The following is a 22,114-nucleotide window of genomic DNA, read 5'->3' on the forward strand; positions in this document are numbered from 1 at the left end:
TATCAACACCACACATGATAGAAAATACCGTATTCTCAAAAGCAGCGTCTATAGGAAGCTTTTAATGGGTTGACTCAAACGGTTCTGAGCACTATGGGACTTAACATCTTAGGTCATCAGTCCCCTAGAACTTAGAACTACTTAAACCTAACTAACCTAAGGACATCACACAACATCCAGCCATCACGAGGCAGAGAAAATCCCTGACCCCGCCGGGAATCGAACCCGGGAACCCGGGCGTGGGAAGCGAGAACGCTACCGCACGACCACGAGATGCGGGCTTAATGGGTTGAGCGCTCCGTGTTTCGTGTCTGACACTGAGCACAGAGAAGTCTCATTTTGCGTTAGAAAAGGTATGATAAAGACAGAGCATCAAAAAATCCGAGGTTAGTGAAAGCTCCTCTGAGTTCGCAGTACCTAAGAAGATTAAGGAATAGCAAACCTTTGTGTTCGTCTCAAATTACTACAGAGGACTTGTGACAGGGTTTTTGCAGACCCTGCATGACCACTCACATAGATGCTAAGAATAGGCGTGAAATTCACATGGACAGAAGTATGTTATGGTGCATTAGAAGAATTAAAGAGAGTTTTGGCATCATTCATGATTCTGATATTTTCAGATTTTCAGAACGAGTTTACCCTTTTGTGTGATGCATTTAATCATGTTTCGGGATCTACATCTACATCTACATCCATACTCCGCAAGCCACCTGACGGTGTGTGGCGGAGGGTACTTTGAGTACCACTATCGGTTCTCCCTTCTATTCCAGTCTGGCACTGTTCGTGAAAAGAAAGATTGTTGGTATGCCTCTGTGTGGGCTCTAATCTCTCTGATTTTATTCTCATGGTCTCTTCGCGAGATATACGTAGTAGGGAGCAATATACTGCTTGACTCCTCAGTGAAAGTATGTTCTCGAAACTTCAACAAATGTCCGTACAGAGATACTGAGCGTCCCTCTTGCGGAGTCTTCCACTGGACCTTATCCATCATCTCCGTAACGGTTTCGCGATTACTAAATGATCCTGTAACGAAGCGCGCTGCTCTCCGTTCGATCTTTCTGTCTCTTCTATCAACCCTATCTGGTACGGTTCCCACACTGGTGAGCAGTATTCAAGCAGTTGGTGAACAAGTGTACTGTAACCTACTTCCTTTATTTTCGTATTGCATTTCCTTAGGATTCTTCCAATGAATCTCAGTCTGGTACAGTGGTACAGGTAAACAGGGAAACTTTAGTGACACACTAAGTAATGAGCATCACAGACCAGAGAAGGAAGCGATTTAATATTGCCTTGTCGTTAAATTCTGAGCTATGTTTAACATTTCATGACCCTAGCTGCTTTGGAAGTTAGTTTAAAATCAGTTGCAAAATTGGTACAAAACAAACAGACATACAAGATAGCTATTTAATAAAAACGGCGTAAAAATGAACAGTTTTGGAAATGAGAGGCTACGAGCTGCGCCGAGCACATAGGATAGGGCTAACGATACTCCCGTTCAAAGAAGCATGAGAATTCTCCATATGCCCGAGAACTTGATAGGGTATAAGGCTGTTAGACACTTGACAATTGACAATTGACTCACATGACGCGATATGCGAGAAACCAGGAATGAACAACAATAGGAACGGGTAGCTCTGCTTAAAATTTAGTGAAACACAGGTGTTAAAAGTAGTAAATCTTACCGTCATACGAACTTATGCTTTATTTGAAGAAATTTGCAATAAGGCTACTCAAAATATATGCAAGTATATGTAATCATTTTTGGTAATAATTAAGTTCAACTAAGGCTCAAAGTTGTTGTTTTGAAACTATTATTTAACTATAAACAAAGTGAAACATTTTATTTGGTTATTGGACACTATAATGATTAACCAAGTGGTTTCCAAATGACCGTTTCAGTCACTTTTCACATATTAGAAATAGGTTAACAGATAGAACGTTACACCTTTTAATCAGATTGAAAACAAGATGTTAACAATCAGATGAAATCAGGAAGAAAACTAATTAAGAACTTAATGCATAATACATGTCATAAATCATATTAAACTCGATGTAAACACAATCGAGAGAATAAACTTCAGCAGCAAGAATCATGGTGAAAATAGTACCAACAGTCGTCACTGTATGGTGGGGTGAGCGAGAACTCGATTCTTAGGAACAAATCTTCAATGACCGTATATTCATTTATTAGTTGCTGGTTCTTGTTTTGCAGCCGTGTGCGGCCGTGAGAGACAACGTTATATTCCTTGCTGGGAGAATAATATTAAGAAACTTAATGATAAATACCAACAAACAGGAAACCCTGACATCGGGGGACAAACATTAGAGGGACTAAACACACACAGAAAACACAAGTGGCAGAAACTCACTTCTCAGCTCAATTTTACACATTCCAGCAGAAAAGAGTTGTCTTTATTAAGGAAACTTGGTAACTCGTCTTCAGCACGCCACCAGGAACCTAAAATAAAACCGTCGGAGATGGCATTGCACATAAAGGCGCGTGCTGAGAAAACACCTCTTGATCCAACAACTGAAGCAGAAACTAAAGAAGAACTACAAGAACTTGATAAAACTCTGAATGACGATACACCGCTTTCGTCATCATTTAGCAAAGAGGAAATCAAGGGTGCGATGACGACATTAAAAATACGCAAAGCGGAGGGATTGGACGGTATATTCCCAGAATTTATAAAACACGTCGGACCCAATGGAAAAGCGTGGCTAAGAAATTTTTACACCAACATTTTAAACACTGGAATAGTCCCACCACGATTTAAAATATCCCACACGCTAGCAATCCTTAAACCTGGAAAGCTACCAGAAGATCCAACTAGCTACCGCCCCTTCGTCCTCTCGAGTGTATGCTTTTGGAACGCCTAATACTTAATAGAATTCAGGACGTCGTGGATGGAATAACCCCTCCATATCAGGGCAGGTTTCAGAAACAAGAGCAGCTTTTGTGAACAAGTTATAGCCTTAACATCACGTGTAGAAAGCTGATTCCAGAACAGGATGAAGTCAAGTGTAGCTTTTGTTGATCTGTGTGTGGCTCCAGGGTCTTATGCTTAAGTTCAAGAGACACATACCTCGTTTAAAACTGGCAACCTTAATGAACAACATACTGACGAACAGGTCTTTCAAAGTGAGCCTTGGCCACAACACCAGCAGATCGTATAAAATAAAAAAAAGGCCTTCCTCAAGGATCTGTGTTGGCTCCAACCCTCAGCAGGAAATTTTGCTACATTTCGGCACTAGTTGTACAAAGTAAAACACTTTGGGAAGGAGCGAACGTACTCACAGAAGATCTGGAGTCCTTGAATTCCTATTATAAAAAATGGCGACCCTGCCCTAATCCAACCAAGACTGAGGTCTGTGCTTTCCACTTGAACCAGGAACTGAATGTGAACTTCTGTGAACACACCTTCAACCTCAAATACCTTGCGAGACGCAAAATAAATAAATAAGTTGCTGGTTTAACCAACGACTTGCATTCTAGGAGATAATGGAGACCCAGTTCCACGGTTATTTTATTCTTAACGTCACTATTATTAGTACAGCAATAACGCAATACTACTTCATAGACGTGGTATCAAGAGCAGTCACTAGATCGCGGGACGATCGGGAACTCGGGCAGCACTAGTTTTCTGGAGCTGTGACGTAAACAATTGGAACAGGTCGGGCAGCGTCCGTGCAGGTGCCTCACCGTTGTACTTTGCCCGGTACTGCTCGTCGTAGAGGCGCCAGGCTCGCGCGTGCGCCATGAGCAGCGTGTAGCCCGCCATGTAGTCGCCCACGCCGCTGGCGTTGAGCGCCGGCGCCTCGGTGTCCGACGTGTACCCGGATGCGATGTAGTCCGGCTGGTTGAACGTCGACCACAGCTTCACCTGCGGAAGTAACGACAGCTGCACTGCCTCGGCGCTGCGATCCAGGGTTGCCTGTTACCTCGTTACGACTGTCACTAGATGGCTCGACTGAGGTATCGCATTACTCTTGTCGATGTGGTCTTCAATCCGTAGACCGATTTGATGCAACTCTGCATGCTAGTCTACCTTCTGCGAGCCTCTTCAACTGTACATAACTACTGCAACCTGCATCCACCTGTACCTGCCTACTGCACTCAAATCTTGGTCTCCCTCTACAATTTTCACATCACACACCTCCTTCTATTACCAGACTGATGATTTATCGGTGCCTATCAACCAATCCCTTCTCATAGCCCATTTTTCCACAGTTCGATTAATTACCTTCTCATTACTTACTCGATCTGTACACCCACTCCTCACCATTTTTCTACAACGCTACACTCGAAAGATTCTATTTTCTTATTGTCTGAACTGATTATTATCAATTTTTCGATCCGACGCAAGGGTACGTTTCATATGTATACCTTCTAAGAGACTGATATCACATGTTAACAAATTCCTCTTTCTCAGAAACCCAATATGCATTTTATTTCTTCTGTACTTGAACCATCATCAGTTACTTTGACACCCAAATCCACATATCAAAAAAAGTTTTGCATCATCTCGGTTCCGCAATAGAGATCAACATAAACATCATTTTCGCCTAGTTTACTGCTCATGAAGGCCACAAAAAAATGGTTCAAATGGCTCTGAGCACTATGGGACATAACTTACGAGGTCATCAGTCCCCTACAACTTACAACTACTTAAACCTAACTAACCTAAGGACATCACACACATCCATGGCCGAGGCAGGGTTCGAACCTGCGACCGCAGCGGTCGCGAGGTTCCAGACTGTAGCACCTAGAACCACTCGGCCACTACTGCCGGCTGAAAACCACACATCGTATCTTGTACCATCATACCACCTTCAGAGGTGGTGGTCTAGAATTCTGTACACACCGGTACCTCTAATACCCAGTAGCACGTCCTCTTGCACTGATGCATGCCTCTATTCGTCGTGGCATACTATCCACAAGTTCATCAAGGCACTGTTGGTCCAGATTGTTCCTCTCCTCAACGGCGATTCGGCGTATATCCCTCAGAGTCCTTGGTGGGTTATGTCGTCCATAAAAAGCCTGTTTCAATCTGTCTCAGGGATGTTCAATAGGGTTCATGTCCAGAGATGTCGCTGTCCTGGAGGAAGTCATTCACAAGATGTGCACGATGGGGACGCGAATTGTCGTCCACGAAGACGAATGCCTCGCCAATATGGTGTCAATATGGTTGTACTGTCGGTCGGACATATCGTACAGCCGTTCCGGCGCCTTCCATGACCAGCAGCGGCGTACGTCGGCCCCACATAATGCCACCCCAGAACAGCAGTGCAGCCCCACCTTGCTGCACTCACTGGACAGTCTGTCTAACGCGTTCAGCCTGACCAGGTTACCTCCAAACACGTCTCCGACCATTCTCTGGTTGAGGGCATATGCGACACTCATTGGTGAACAGAACATCATGTAAATCCTGAGCGGTCCATTCGGCATGTTGTTGGGCTCCATCTGTACCGCGCTCCATGGTGTCGTGGTTGCAAGGATGGACCACGCAATGCACGTCGGGAGTGAATTTGCGCATCATACAACCTATTGCGTACAGTTTGAGTCGTAAAACGACATCCAGTGGCTGCAAGACAACCATTATTCAACATGTTGGCGTTGCTGTCATGGTTCCTGCGAGCCATAATCCGTAGGCAACGGTCATCCACTGCAGTAGTAGCCCTTGGGCGGCCTGAGCGACGCATGTCATGGACATTTCCTGTCTCTGTATCTCCTCCATATCCGAACAACATCGCTTTGGTTCCCTCCCAGACGCTTGGACACTTTCCTTGTTGAGAGCCCTTCCTGGCACAAATTAACAATGCGGACGTCATCGAACCGGGTATTGACCATCGAGACATGGTTGAACGACAGCCAACACTAGCCATGTACCTCCTTCTTGGTGGAATGACTGGAACTGATCGGGTGTCGGACCCCCTCCGTCTAATAGGTGCTGCTCATACATGGTTGTTTACATCTTTGGGCGTGTATAGGGACATCTCTGAACAGTCAAAGGGACTATGATACAGTATCCACAGTCAACATCTTCCTTCAGGAATTCTGGGAACTGTGGTGATGCAAAACGTTTTTTGATACGTGTAGTAGAACTCAGTACATATTGGTTGTGTGTTTCGTTTTAATGACTGGTAAAATAGTGGACTGTTATTAGAGGAGGGGGAGGGATAGGGAGGTGGTTATGTATGCATTCGAAGTCAAGCCAACGGCTCAAGATCGTTTATGACGTCACGTCTTCGAAATCATGGTCAAACATCATTGCCCTGCACGTAAAAAAACCTAAAGGTCAAGAGTCACTACGTATTCAGAAAGTGCATTGCTCTCCTAGTCACGTACAGAGATGAGAAGATTGACAGAAAGTAGACAGAGATAAACGATGGCATCACACAATCTGTCAGACTTAAAAATGAAAGACTACAAAAAATATGTCTGCATGTAGTACCTTCTGATGGTCAAAACATAGAACAATTATTGTTCAGACTTTAACTAACATCGTCAGTTACATGTAAATGAATAAACAGGGTAAAATCCATAGTAGAGGGGTACAGTGAAGTGTAAATAAGTGTTGCAACAACGTTCTGAGACCGACAAAGGAAAAAAAGTGGTTTAGTAAAAAACGATAAGACACTGAAGACATTTCATTTGCAAATCGTCAAACATTCAATATTACTTTATAATAGTGTCAAGTTCTGTGACATTTCTGAATTACTGACAATTCCGTTTCTTTTTTTTTATAATGATGACAGAAAATACGATCCCAAACTATACCGAGCTGAAATCCGATGAATCCTGCAAGAAAGAATCAGAGAACGGAATCTTGGTCTTCTAGCACAGCTTTCGAATTGACATTGTAAGCCAGTGCTATTCCATTTCTCCAGGAGTGTGTGGCTGTGTTCACGTCTAGGGACTGGTCTGAGAACTGCACCCAATTATTACAAGTGATTGCAGCAGTTTCACTAACACACAGTGGAGGTGAGTTTTTTTTTTATTCTCTGTCTGGACCTTTGCAGTCATGTAAAGAACTGCATGATGATGTGCACAGGCAAGCAGTGTTATCTCCGTTGCTGATTCTGCAGATATCGTCTGTAACCAAGTCAGCTTCGCACTCGATGTAAGCTGTTCTACATCGAAATGTTTGTAGACAGAGCTGTTCTGAGCTCGTAATTGTAGTGATAATGGTTACACAAATATTGCATGCCCAGAAAGAAAACGTATCGAATAAGATAGGGCGATTGATAGTGGTGTAAGTGGAATCTATGTCAGGAATGTGTCATCATTACCCCAGCCACAGCCGTCAGTCTCTCTACATGGAGTTAATGAACTTAAATACATAAAGATGCATGTGAGAGAATCTTATTAATACAAGGGTTGGAACTTAAATAGTGGCAACCATTTATTCACAACCGATAGAAAAGAGTTACATGTTTTCACCTGTTACTGTCCCTCAGAACAGTCATCAGCGTTGGGTAGAACCCGTTGCCGGCGATGTGGAAGGCGTAGTACATCGTTAGCAGAGCCTGTTCCGTTGATGGTGCGAATGGAGTCGTCTACTGCCTGTCGAAACTCTGGAACAGTTCTGAGGCGAATGCCGCGAAGTGGTTCCTTCATCTTCGGAATCGAGTGAAAGTCACAAGTCCGGGAGTATGGTGGATAGTACAGTACGTCCCAGTCCCATCGACCGAACAGAGCAGCGAGAGCTTACGCCGTATGCGCCAGCGCATTGTCGCGCAAAATGATGGGTGGGTTGCGCAGAAAGTGTCGCCGCTTCTTTCGCAAAGCTGGTCGCAGGTGGTGCGCCAAAATCTAACAGTAAGAACAGGCTCTGTTAACGGTATACTACGCCTTCTACATCGCTGGCAACGGGTTCTACACAACGCTGGTGACTACTTTAAAGGATAGTACAGATGCAAACATGTAAATCTTTTTATCGGCAGTCAACAAATAGTTGCCACTACGTAATTTCCGACCCTCGTATATGAGTTTCGCACTGTTGGTCTCTACCCACACCATGTACAAATTTTGTACCATGTCCAGGTGTATGTCTTTTGTAACACTCTATTCCATTAGACTAGTATGGCTGTATAGCTTTCAGTACAAAGTCAGCACAGGTCAGGATTGCAGTCACACGAAAATCCGAGATGGTGGTGTCGACAATTTCAACACTACAACATGGCAGTGGCGCAAAATTAAACAATATATTAGATAGCGTTGGTGAGAATTTTAAACATCCAAGACTGCAGAACACTCCCAGTAGGCCTACGTTTAAAATGGCGAGAATTTAAAATAATCGAAGTAGCGGAACTATTTTTTGCTTTGTAACCCCTCTGAAATAACAGTTCATGTGCCATATTCAGAAAGAACCGAACGGCCTGAATTATTTATCAAAAATATATAAGGAAACTGACAAAACTATAGCATTTCGACATCTGTATATTTATTTAAAAAAAGCATTAGCAACAGCTGAATTGCAGAAATTTGTGCCATGTTTAAAAATACCTGAAAAATCTATATTTTCTACCATTTTTTGGGACAGAGTCTGCGACGATGTTACCTCTTATACCGATATTTTGGCTGACAACCTTTAACCATTCTCAATGAGAGGCATTTTCAAGATTTTAAAGCGCTTGACACTGCAGAGCAAAGGCGCATGCATTAGAGATAACAGTATAGGTAACCATAGAGTCAGTCATACGTAAGACTTTACACCTCTAAGAGTAAAACAAAGCAAGCACAGAGTCAGCGAATTCATAGGGCTTATGAAGTATTTGGTTGATAATTTTGGATTACAGTGTTGAAATGGCGGGCAGTGAAGACTTAGAACAATATTTCCTTTGATAGTACAAATTTGAAATGAGACTTTGTGAAGATGTAAACTCTCGTCTCTGTTGAGCAGGTTGTTTACTAATCGTATTTGCACAGAATCCTACAACACTGAATCCCAGTAGGACGAGGCTATGCGGAGTATCTTAACTTTCTCGTGATTCATGAAATTGCCAACAGAAATACAGCACAATGTTCAGCCACTGCAGATCTGCTGGGCTGTAGTAGGTGAGTGCATCGCTCGTGTTCAAAGTAATGTTCTTTAACAGTGTGTATTGTTTGTCTTGTGTCTGTTTTACGATACTCACTGGGAATTTCGGATATACTCCCTTTCGTAAAAGTAGATCATCGTTCTTTAACTGGTGGAAGGAAGGTCACATCTACTTGATGTTTCTTCATTATTTTTGCAATTTAAAGAAATATTTCTCACATACGGTGCAAAGGCTATAGACTTAACATCTCTTTCTTCTTACCTGCTTTTGCTTGGTCCAGCGTTTTCGCTCTTTGAACTTGATGTTTCATGTATTCATTCATACGGAATATTTCTTCCAAGTGTATCAATTCACTCTGTTGTCTTTCTGTCAGTACCAGACACTACATGAGCACTGTATATTAAAGGTTTAAATACACTTGTAGTTTGCAAAGGATGGTAACAACTAGATGCCTGCAATATCGGTACAAGAATTAACATTGTCCCTGATGCACTCCCAAAACAGATGGAATATTCGATTGACTGGGAAAACTTCCAGAAAAAAAGTAATTTTTTTGGGCTATATTCAAAAGTATCCGAACAACCTAAATTATTTATGTAGTATACCTACAGCGACCCTAGCACACATTGCACTTATATGAGCTTGAAAATTGTAGGGGGGCTGGTAACTGCATAGTCCATATCAATGTTTACATACATTGAAAAAAAATTCAGTGCCAAAGATTCTGTTTACAAGATTTTGACGTTTAATCTCTGTCTTGTTTCACCATTATCTCTGGCTACTACATCTCTGTCTTGTTCTACCACCATCCCAGACCATGTTGTGTCCTAAGTAAACATTTTCTGTTATAAAGTTCACTTTTTGTATTGAGAAAACATGAGCTCAAGTGTTACATCGCAATAAAAGGCGCACCATTATAGCTTGTCCTCATACTATTATGGTACTTAGTGAGTTCATTTGTCTGAGACTATGTTCTATGTTGTGAAGAACATGCAAAAAGTCAGCTGATGACCGTTCTTCTACGAAACTACCAATAACATGTTCTCAGACAGCAATGCCAACGCCAATTATATATCTGAAAGTACCATTGTAGCACTTGCCAAACCATTAGGTGAGTCACTGACGTATTTTTTGACGTTATATGGAATCACGAATGACATGACATTGCGTAATGGCGTATATTTGGTGCCATTTAGTCGCTGAATTAACATTGTGACACTTGGCAAGTATCATAGAAATGTTTAGGTACTGTAAGGAAAACATTTAACTTATGAGTGCTGTTTAAACTGGCGTAAACACTGTGTGTACATGTGCTTAGGGCGGGGGGGGGGGGGGAGGGGGGGGATTGTTTCTGATATAGTGAAGATGTGGAAATACTGCAGGCTACATAGTTTAGGTACTACTTGACCAAAAAAAATTATGCGGAAAATTCACATCAAACGGATACTTTTAACTACAGCTAAGATGGCTGCACTAGAGCCAGATTGTGATTGTTTTGTTTTAATGGCTGCTAAAATAACAGATTGTAATTTCATTTTAATGGTGGGTAATATACTAGGCTCTGTTTGGAGGAGTGGGGCTGAGAGGGGGGAGGAGGGGAGGGTGGGAGGGGAATATAATAAGGACGTTACTGAAGAAGGTGTGGCTTGTCATGCGATGATGATGACACCACTGATAAGGTGGGTGTGACCTGTGATGTCATGGGTAGTGCAGCTACGGTTTTTTTAGCCCAGCTGCACTTTTTAAGGTCATTTAAGTGGAACACGTGTCAGGGTTCCTATTAATATGTTAGGTAATTTACGAAAAAATATGCAAATTACGCAACTGAGAGTCTTTCGATGTACAATATACATAAATTCACATCATACACACACACACACACACACACACACACACACACACACACACACAAACATACACACATTCACTCTCCCAGTCACATCCTAGTATTTCACTAGCCGTTAAAACGAAACAGCCAATCACAGTCCAGTGTTTTATTGTTCATTAACTGAAAGTGGCCAATCACAAGGTAGTTGCTGTCTTGGCCATGTTCAGAAGTATAGAAACTATCTGAATTTTGTACCATGTTCAAAAGCATTCGATTATTTATTGAAAATACGTAAAGATATGGACAGTATTCGTGTACATTTATTCAAGTAATCTAATTTACAGGTTAAGCAGCACTTCTCAACGACTGTTCTTTGATTATTGTACCTCACTAGGTATATGGCACAATTGATTCTCTTATTAAATTTTTCCACAACTGTGTTGTTTGCATTACTTATAAAAATATGTTACCATGCACGCAATGTTAAAATATGCAAAGTATGTAACTTACAATAATTCCATGTCTAAAGTGTATATCAAAAATATGTAAGTTTCGTAAGCAACTCAATGTTCATGTCTAGGTTCACAATTTTGCTTTCACATCTAAAATGTCTGTCAAAATACGTAAAGGATGTAACTAACAGTATTTCCACGTCCAAAACATTTGTCAATTAATATATCAGCAACAGACACAATGTCTATGTCAAGTGTGATAGTGTTATTACTGTGTCTCAACAGATGTCTAAAACATGACTGTGTACTCTCACAATGTTATTTGCACTTTGAACTACCTATATTATTTTTATATAACAGTTCTAAACCTATATGGCCAGCTAAGCAGTCAGCTGACATTTCTTCCTAGGCCTAAATGAGTCTATGCACAAAATCTAACCTGACTAAGCACCATTTAAGGGGGAACGGGGGAAGATAACACATGAGAAAAATATAAAAACCTTATTGACTGACTAACTTACAACTTCATTCATATTACTTTGGTCATGGACATTACTGTGGAACATGTGTAACCACTATTGCTACTTTTTCCAACAATTCAGCCCGGCAAACTATAATAAACTTATGAATTTGCATGACATCTTTAACGTGTTGTATCGTTAAATTCCATATATTCGTAACATGCAAGTTTAGCTTCATAATACACCAAATACGAAATGTAAACACAACATGGACAAAGAAAATAGTGGAAAAGCTTTCGCACACTGAGACGGACGGCTGATGTCTCAAAAATACTATATCTGCGCCAAAATAAAATCATTTATCAAGACAGTTAAATATGTGTGCACAAACCACATGTGGTCACTTACCATAATACACAATCTACAAAACAAGGTTTTCTGTATTATTTATCATACTACACAAATAAGTATGAAACCCAACTGGCATTCCTGTTGCGAGATAATTGTTCTATAACTGTAAAAAAGACACATAGCTAGCATATTGGCACTACTGATCTGACTTAAGGTTCAGCTGCTGTTGTTGGCGAACTTAGTTTGATTTTCGTACCACACTTTAACGAAACCAAAAATTGTCTGTTTATTTACCACAATACTAAAGACTTGTTCCATAAAGTTACAAAACGAAAAAGACACTGGTGCTCATCCAATTTAAAGGTTAAAGAGCATTTGTCAAGAACTCATATATTTGTCACTCAATGTAAGCTAGATGACACTTCAACGAAATAACATACTGTTTAGTACTAATATACATTTGTTTAGACAAAAAATGAAGATTGCTATGTTTTCCACTTTCCCCTTAAACTATATTTCAGTCACCCAAGCATTATAGTGACTCCATGCTAGGACATTAACCATGTTTTGTAGTATAAAATATTTCCCATCTTCTGCTAATAACGCTAACGTATACAGTCGCACAATGGAGACTACCTGACACTCCAAACCATGCATCACCATTTTACCCCAAAATTGTAACAAAACATCATAACGTTACTGTAGAATTTCAACAGTTTTTCTCATACTTCATCATCTTACAGCAAATTGTAGCGAACTGCTCCATATGTAGTTATTTTAAAACAAAATTGTAATATACTGACTTCTACATGACAGTGTAATAGCAAAATTGTAAAAAAAGTTTCCATACATAGCTATGTTACAGCAACGTTGAAAAAAGTACTCCCATACATCTCCATTATTACATGAAATTATAAAAAAACTTCCCTGTAGGTAGCCATGTTACAGATGAGCATCCACAGGCATTATCCCGGTCAAAGCGATTACCGTTACCCTAGACACTATTGAGTGGGACAACAATTTTGAGTTTATACAAGGTGACTTTCATTAGCCCAATCATGATGACTACCGTCACCCTGTATGCTTCTGAGACAATGATGGTCAGCTGATATGGTGACTGACTAACCCCTGATCATGAAGACTGGTATTACCCAATGCATGGTCAGTTGTATGGTGATTTCCATTGCCATTACCCTGAACACGTAGTGAATACTATTGTGTTACAATAGTGGACAGTTGTCATAATGTGACTGTCAGCTACTATATTCTAACACCAGTACCCAACAGTGTATGTGCCATAACCTAATAGCTGGTGCCAACTACTTGCTCTCAAAATCCCAAGTATGAAACAAAACTGTAACAAACTGACTTACACATCACTATTGTTGTATGAAATTCTAACAAATACCCCTGTACATTATCTTCATTCCACAAAAACGTAACAGATTGCCGTATATGGCGTGGCATAAGTAATTGTAATCTTGTTCTAACAAGTTGTGACTTGTTCCACTATGCTAAAGTGATTAGTCAGCAAGTTGAGACTTGCCAATGTCAGCAGTTCAAGACTTGTTCAGGCAAGCAAAATGCTTAGCCAGCAAGCTAAGACTGCTCAAAAAGCATAAGTACACATCTTATCACAGCCTCCTTAATGTCTCATACATAAGAGCCAACCCCTCCACCCCCGCCCTCCCCCCCCTTCAACACACACACACCTGCCTCCTTTATCACAAAATATGTGTGAGATCAGGTGAGCTGTGCCGAAAGTGGGAGGAAAAAATGTGTATGTATGCTGGGGGCTTTACACATTTTTTGTTAATTAATTCAGATTGTTTGGGCACCATTAAATAAGGCACCAAAAAACGGAATATTTGTATACTTCTGAATGTTGTGTCAACTTACACAAAACAAATGAAGCTGAATTTTTACTTTATAAATGGTACAGACATGGAAATACTGCAGTATACTGTCAATATCTTCAAATATTTTTAATATATATTACAGGTTATTTAGAAACTTTTGGACATGGATGTAGATTGTGATAACAGAGGGGTTACAAAGCACAACTGGCCAACTTCTGCCATCATGGCTTTTTAGAATTCTCACATTTTAAATATAGGACAAATGGGCTAGTTCCACCATCTTGGACTTTTTTTAATTTCTGCCACACCCATCTTGGATATTTTTTAATTTTCCATCACTGCCATGTTTCATTTCTTTAATTTCCTGCCATTGCCGTCTTAGATTTCAGCAACGTCAGTGCTGACAAGTGGCAGACACTTGAACAACAAGTTAAAGGCTCTGTATCCATACCACTCACGAGGAAAAAGGCGCTACGTGATAATGCACATAACACATTAAGTTTTGCTTCTTAGTTTATGCGCTACATGATAGTTCAAGGAACTTCTGTGACCCAATTCGTTCCTACTCACTAGACCACCAAGAAAAAAGATGTTGCTTTATTGCCAAATACAACTTTTCCACAAAAAAAAAAAATTCTACCACATATTGTTCAATTCGTGAGGCTAATTCAGACTCATCCAAAACTCAGAAGTGCATGTAAAACTTACAAGTGGTAAGTTTTCTGTTTCAATCTTACAGTATTATGTCAAAAAATAAAGCTGTAGGGTTGTAAGCGAAACTACTTCAGTAATGTGTAACAACTTTGTAATTCTAAGAGATACGGGGAAAACCGAAAATGTCGCATATTGGATACCAATGTTTTCCACTTAAACGTAGCTTTCATGTGTTGATTCTGCTGACACAAATTTAAAGAGAGCAACACAGGAAGACACAAAAGATTGTCGCGTATGCCACTAAACATGTTTGAATTATTACTTTATTCCAAAAAAATCCACAACATGTGGTCTTCCAAAGATTGTACGCTCGATGCTCGATGCTCGATGTAAAGTTCAACATAACAGCTGTTTCCGTTGAGTCAATTTAGTTTGTAGGTTAATGGTGTTTATGTACAGATAAAAGATGTTGTTGTTTGACGTCTAGTACCCTATAAATAAGAACTAATGGCGGAATCCTGACTATTTCATTGTTTTGGGATGGTGAACCCTATGGAGAAACGTGTTGCACCGTATTGAGAAACACACAGTATACGGTGACATATTGAAGTTATGCCTTTGTCCAGATTACCTCAGTACAATAAAAGCTAGTATTCCAAAAGATCCACAACATGTGGTCTTCCAATGATTGTACGCTCGATGCAAAGAAATGTGACTGATGCACGAGCAACAGGGAGTTACAGGCATAGTGAATCGAAAATAGTGCATTGAGAATGGCTAGCCACTAGCCGAAATGTGGATTTGCGTGATAAAATCTAAAAAAAGTACGACTCACTGCTGCACTCTATAATTTATAAGCAACATAACAGTCGCTAAGTGCACCCACTTTCAGAATGGAAGGTATCCTGATGAAAAAAACAGTATATTATTGAAGAATAATCATCAACAACAATGACCCAGAAGGTATCTGAGTAACACAAACAAGTTATTCATGAGGACACACTGTTCCCTTAGTTACAATACAAAATAGATGGTAGTTCATATGAGTAATAGAAGGGCACGAGGTAGTGCGAACCATAGTCCAACAAATTATTTGTTGCAGCCACACTACCGCTACTGCCGCAGGTTCGAATCCTGCCTCGGGCAATGATGTGTGTGCTGTCCTTAGGTTAATTAGGTTTAATTAGTTCTAAGTTCTAGGGGACTGATGACCTCAGAAGTTAAGTCCCATAGTGCTCAGAGCCATTTGAGACTGCAATAAACAAGAGCTGGAGAAATGAAGCATCCGTACACTGATCACAATCTACTAGGATATCTATCGGTATTCGATAATGGAAAAACACAGAATCAAAGTTTGTAAAATCAACCATATTACAGACGTAAATCTTCGTGCAATCACTTCCGTCGTAATCTCCCATAGCATAGGCCACTTAAAGACATTGCAAACGGAAAAAGTGCGTCTTCCAAGAACACAGTTACACAAAACAGCACCTGGTTTCCGCATTTACTACGAGCTACAAGTCGAAAAACTAGCAATTTATCACCTCTAAATGTTCTCTGAAGATAAATGTAAATGAATGATGTGCTAGAGCAAGCGGTCGAATTTTCGCAGTGGCTGTTCGGGGGGGGGGGGGGGGGGGGGAGGGGGGGTAGTAGGAATATCATGATAACATTTTATCTTTATCAGATTTTCCTATAACCTAGCAGACTCCACAACACCAGCTATCCAGTTCGCCTTCAAACCAAAAAGCGTAGCGGCAGTTGAATGCCCATTTATCTTTAGCAAACTACATCTGAGACAAAATGGTATACCACTCTACAGACTGATACAAATTGCAACAAGCTGAAGTGAAACATCACTCTTACCCTGTCGCCAAAGTTGTCGTAAAGAACTTTTGCGTAGTCAACAAAATTGTCTGCGATAAATGGATTCGTCCAACCGCCCAGGTCTTGGAGTTTCTGCGGAAGGTCGAAGTGGTTCATTGTCACCTGTGGAGAAAAAACAATAGTTACACGTTCATTTCTTTTAAATTTATCAGAGTATCAAATATATTGTGTATTTAAGAGCATAACTAAAATTCTGCACAAATATAATTTTACATTTTTGCTTTTGCTTTTAGCACATTGTCTCGTTTCATCCAGTAGTAGGATATTTGACCCTTAATTTGGAACACTGTTTTCCAGACGTATGGAACTAAAAAATTCGAAGAAGTACCATGAGATCCATAGTTAAAAGGACAAAGGGCAAGTCCACTCGTATTGCGGAACATTGAAATCGTTCAGCTGCACAATTTGTCAGTAAATTATTATTCTAACTTGATATATCAAATTGCAAAGTCCCTTACGTGGCAGTTGTCACAGAGCTTCTCAGTGCTGATGAATATTCATTCCATCATATAGTGTGTGAAATGGCAGCAAACCCTTAAGGAAGTCATGTCACAGGAAAATCAGGTACCCTGGAATTATAATTACATAACGAACAGAGAGGAATAAGCAACCCAAGCCCATTAGTTAGTCAGCTGTAAGAGAGTGTTCCATAAGGAAACAGTTACTCATTTAATAAATTCTAACGGCTAGCTCTTTCGCTTAAATATCTGGGTAAACACCCTCATTATGGTTCTTAAAAGTTCCATGATTGCGATTTTACTGTCAACTTCTATGGAATCTATGGAAAATAACTACCAGGACATGAAACACCTAAGGAAGGCGTGTTCCACAGCCCACAGGCGCAATAAGAAAGAAAAGTGTTGTGTTTTTACCTCCCGTCGAAGACAAGGACATTACAGGCAAATCCCAAGCTCGGGTTGCTGAAGGATGGTGAAGGAAACAGGATGTGTCCATTTCAACGGATTTACATTAAACGACTTAGGTAGAAAAACGGAAACCAAAAATCTGAATGTTAGTATGAGGATCTGAATCACTGTCCCCTGAAATTCAATACCAGTATTATAATCACACGCAGCCAGATCGTTATACACTCCTGGAAATTGAAATAAGAACACGGTGAATTCATTGTCCCAGGAAGGGGAAACTTTATTGACACATTCCTGGGGTCAGATACATCACATGATCACACTGACAGAACCACAGGCATATAGACACAGGCAACAGAGCATGCACAATGTCGGAACTAGTACAGTGTATATACACCTTTCACAGCAATGCAGGCTGCTATTCTCCCATGGAGACGATCGTAGAGATGCTGGATGTAGTCCTGTGGAACGGCTTGCCATGCCATTTCCACCTGGCGCCTCAGTTGGACCAGCGTTCGTGCTGGACGTGCAGACCGCGTGAGACGACGCTTCATCCAGTCCCAAACATGCTCAATGGGGGACAGATCCGGAGATCTTGCTGGCCAGGGTAGTTGACTTACACCTTCTAGAGCACGTTGGGTGGCACGGGATACATGCGGACGTGCATTGTCCTGTTGGAACAGCAAGTTCCCTTGCCGGTCTAGGAATGGTAGAACGATGGGTTCGGTGACGGTTTGGATGTACCGTGCACTATTCAGTGTCCCCTCGACGATCACCAGAGGTGTACGGCCAGTGTAGGAGATCGCTCCCTACAGCATGATGCCGGGTGTTGGCCCTGTGTGCCTCGGTCGTATGCAGTCCTGATTTTGGCGCTCACCTGCACGGCGCCCAACGCGCATACGACCATCATTGGCACCAACGCAGAAGCGACTCTCATCGCTGAAGACGACACGTCTCCATTCGTCCCTCCATTCACGCCTGTCGCGACAGCACTGGAGGCGGGCTGCACGATGTTGGGGCGTGAGCGGAAGACGGCCTAACGGCCGATACCCCAGGAGCAACAGTGTCCCTAATTTGCTGGGAAGTGGCGGTGCGGTCCCCTACGGCACTGCGTAGGATCCTACGGTCTTGGCGTGGATCCGTGCGTCGCTGCGGTCCGGTCCCAGGACGACGGGCACGTGCACCTTCCGCCGACCACTGGCGACAACATCGATGTACTGTGGTGACCTCACGCCCCACGTGTTGAGCAATTCGGCGGTACGTCCACCCGGCCTCCCGCATGCCCACTATACGCCCTCGCTCAAAGTCCGTCAACTGCACATACGGTTCAAGTCCACGCTGTCGCGGCATGCTACCAGTGTTAAAGACTGCGATGGAGCTCCGTATGCCACGGCAAACTGGCTGACACTGACGGCGGCGGTGCACGAATGCTGCGCAGCTAGCGCCATTCGACGGCCAACACCGCGGTTCCTGGTGTGTCCGCTGTGCCGTGCGTGTGATCATTGCTTGTACAGCCCTCTCGCAGTGCCCGGAGCAAGTATGGTGGGTCTGACACACCGGTGTCAATGTGTTCTTTTTTCCATTTCCAGGAGTGTATGCGGTAGAACTTAGGAGAGACTAGAAAAATTGCAGGGGCCAACAAAACTTGGAACGTGCAGAGCAGCTTAACAAGGAAATAGCGAATAGTCACTGAGACCATGAGGATAAAATCAGAGAGATTAGAGCCCACACAGAAGCATACCGACAATCCTTCTTTCCACGTACAATACGAGACTGGAATAGAAGGGAGAACCGATAGAGGTACTCAGGGTACCCTCCGCCACACACCGTCAGGTGGCTTGCGGAGTATGGATATAGATGTAGAGCAGCCATTAACGTTATCGTAATAGAGATAGACAACAGCTCTAAATTAGTAGAATACTTAAAACGTTCCATAAAAGTATTTCCTGTGGGTTTACTCAACAAATAAGGCAATAAGCTCAACAAAAATGAGAGAAGCTCAAAAGCTTCTTAAAAAATTAGACAGTGTGAAAGTTATAATTTTATGTTAACGTATAACTAGCTCGCTCCTTGGTAAATTATTTCACATTTAAGGATGAAAAACAAATAAATTGCGATTAGTTCCACTAATAGTTGGTTATTAGTAGCCAGTTATCTGCTTATTGGGCAATCGTCAATTAAGAACTGACTAGCGTAAACAAGGCTCGGTTGCTTGTACACCATTGTTCTTTACGGAATCTTATCAGCTGTCACTTGGTAATGGCCTAAGGGACAGTAATATATAGTGAAACTCATCGCAGTTTAGCTGCGTTTCACTCTTAAAAATGGTATAAGCTAAATTCGTAAATGCTCTGGGCCAAAAAGTATTAAAATCTCTGCTCAGGGACCGACGTGTCTGTCTCATGTTCATCTGTCGACACTGCACTTACGCATTGACGTTTCTTACCATTGGAGTGATGCCCTTCTCCAGTAAAGCATCGATGAGATTGCTGTAGTGATTTATTCCCGCTTGGTTAATGGAGCTCAGGTCGCCGGCAGGTAAAATCCTCGCCCACGATATGGAAAAGCGGTACACGTTACCCTGTTCAACAAATAATGTATGTTCTGTTAACGAACATGGTATAAAGGTGCTCACATTCGGTAAGTCTAGTTAAGCATTTATGTGTGTAGAAGGGAATCTCCCTCACAGATCTGCCCTCATTAAATTACCACAAAGATAGACAACTTGAATTCAGTTTAATGATTCTAATTCAGTTGTTCGCTCCTCTTCTTTTCATGTCACATACATTGTTGTTGTTGTTGTTGTTGTTGTTGTTGTTGTAGTCTTCAGTCCTGAGACTCGTTTGATGCAGCTCTCCATGCTACTCTATCCTGTGCAAGCTTCTTCTTCTCCCAGTACCTACTACAGCCTACATCCTTCTGAATGTGCTAAGTGTATTCATATCTTGGTCTTCCTCTACGATTTTTACCCTCCACACTGCCCTCCAATACTAAATTGGTGATCCCTCGATGTCAACATGTCCTACCAATCGATCCCTTCTTCTAGTCAAGTTGTGCCACAAATTCCTCTTCTCCCCAGTTCTATTCAATACCTGCTCATTAGTTATGTGATCTACCCATCTAATCTTCAGCATTCTTCTGTAGCACCACATTCCGAAAGCTTTAATTCTCTTCTTGTCTAAACTATTTATCGTCCACGTTTCAGTTCCATACATGGCTATACTCCATACAAATACTTTCAGAAACGACTTCCTGAGATGTAAATCTATACTCGATGTTAACGAATTTTTCTTCTTCAGAAACGCTTTCCTTGCCATTGCCACTATATATTTTATATTATCTCTACTTCGAGCATCATGAGTTATTTTGCTCTCCAAATAGCAAAACTCCTATACTACTGTAAGTGTCTCATTTCCTAATCTAATTCCTTCAGCATCACCCAACGTAATTCATACATTATACACATACATTATAGCCTCAATAACCTAAACAGAAAACAGCAGCATAATAACAAAAAAGTAACACACAGCAAGACTGAAGAATGTCAATGTATTTATTCATCTAATAGGACAGGCAAGTTGCTATGAAGTAGCGAAAGTTTTTTGTTAGCAGAATTTCAGCATAAGCAAAATAAGGGTAGTGGACTTAATCGAATTAAATCAGGCGAAGTTCAGAAGAAATGACACACTAAAAGTAATAGATAATTTTTGCTATTTGGGCAACAAATGACAGCCGAAGTAGTGAGGATATAAAATTCAGACTGGCTATAGCGAGAGAAGTATTTCTGAGGAAGAGAAAATTGTTAACATCAAATAGAAATTTAAGTGTCAAGAAGTTTCTGTCTGGAGTGTAGCCTTATATGGAAGCGAGACGTAGAAGATGGCGTTCAGAAAGGAAAGAAAAGAATCCTTTGAGGCTTGGTGCTACAGAACTGTTGACGATTAGTTGGGCAGATCGCGTAACTAATGCGGAGGTACGGAATGTAATTGGAGAGAAAAGAAATTTATGGTATAGCTTGACTGAAGGAAGGAATCAGTTGGAAAGGCACATTCTGAGACATCAAGGAATCGTCAGTTTGGTATGAGAGGGAAGGGAAAGGAGTAAAATTGCAACGGGAGACCAATAGACGAGTATAGTGAGCATGTTGAAACGGATGTGGGTTGTAGCAGATCGCTAGTGATGATAATGCTTGTAGAGGAAAGAGTAATGTGTACAGCTGCAGCAAACCAGTCTTTGGACTGAAAATAGCAAAAACAATATATTCCAGTCAGCTTTGTCAAAAGCTTTCTCTAAATCTGTAAATGCTATACGTAAACGTAGATTTCCTTTTTTCAACTTATCTCCTAAGATAAATCGTAGGCTCAGAATTGCCACTTGAAAGATATACCATTGGAAAATTGTATGGTTCTTTTGAAAATAAAAACGTTGCAGGCCGGTGTGTAAGATAAAATTCGCCAGAAGTTCCTATCTTCATTCACGTTGAAAATTTATTCTACGGAACTCAGATGAATCTTTTTGAAACAACCTTTTACGTTACCAACATTCGATATGTTTATTTCACTAAATTACTATATATAAATCTCATTTTAAGCGGGCGTCTGACAAAGATACCAGTAGAAAAAATTTATTTTTTTATCCAGCACGTTTAAAATATTAAATCAGATACACGTGCGTCCTGCAAAATACTCTGGCTTTCACAATGGAGACAGCG

At 41.2% G+C, this 22,114-nt stretch overlaps 1 protein-coding gene across 1 annotated transcript in view; it reads right to left on the reverse strand.

Annotated features, from left to right (window-relative positions):
- The window catches only part of LOC126281510 (myrosinase 1-like), a 180,605-nt gene that overhangs the window by 94,736 nt on the left and 63,755 nt on the right, over positions 1-22,114 (reverse strand). Inside the window, exons 4-6 of the mRNA XM_049980533.1 lie at positions 19,850-19,984; positions 16,517-16,639; positions 3,704-3,884 (exon numbers count right to left, since the gene is read on the reverse strand). Of these exons, the coding sequence (XP_049836490.1) occupies positions 3,704-3,884; positions 16,517-16,639; positions 19,850-19,984 (439 nt within the window). The remainder of the gene's footprint in view (positions 1-3,703; positions 3,885-16,516; positions 16,640-19,849; positions 19,985-22,114) is intronic.

Source organism: Schistocerca gregaria, chromosome 7 (assembly GCF_023897955.1).
Source record: "Schistocerca gregaria isolate iqSchGreg1 chromosome 7, iqSchGreg1.2, whole genome shotgun sequence".
NCBI classification, from domain to species: Eukaryota; Metazoa; Arthropoda; class Insecta; order Orthoptera; family Acrididae; genus Schistocerca; species Schistocerca gregaria.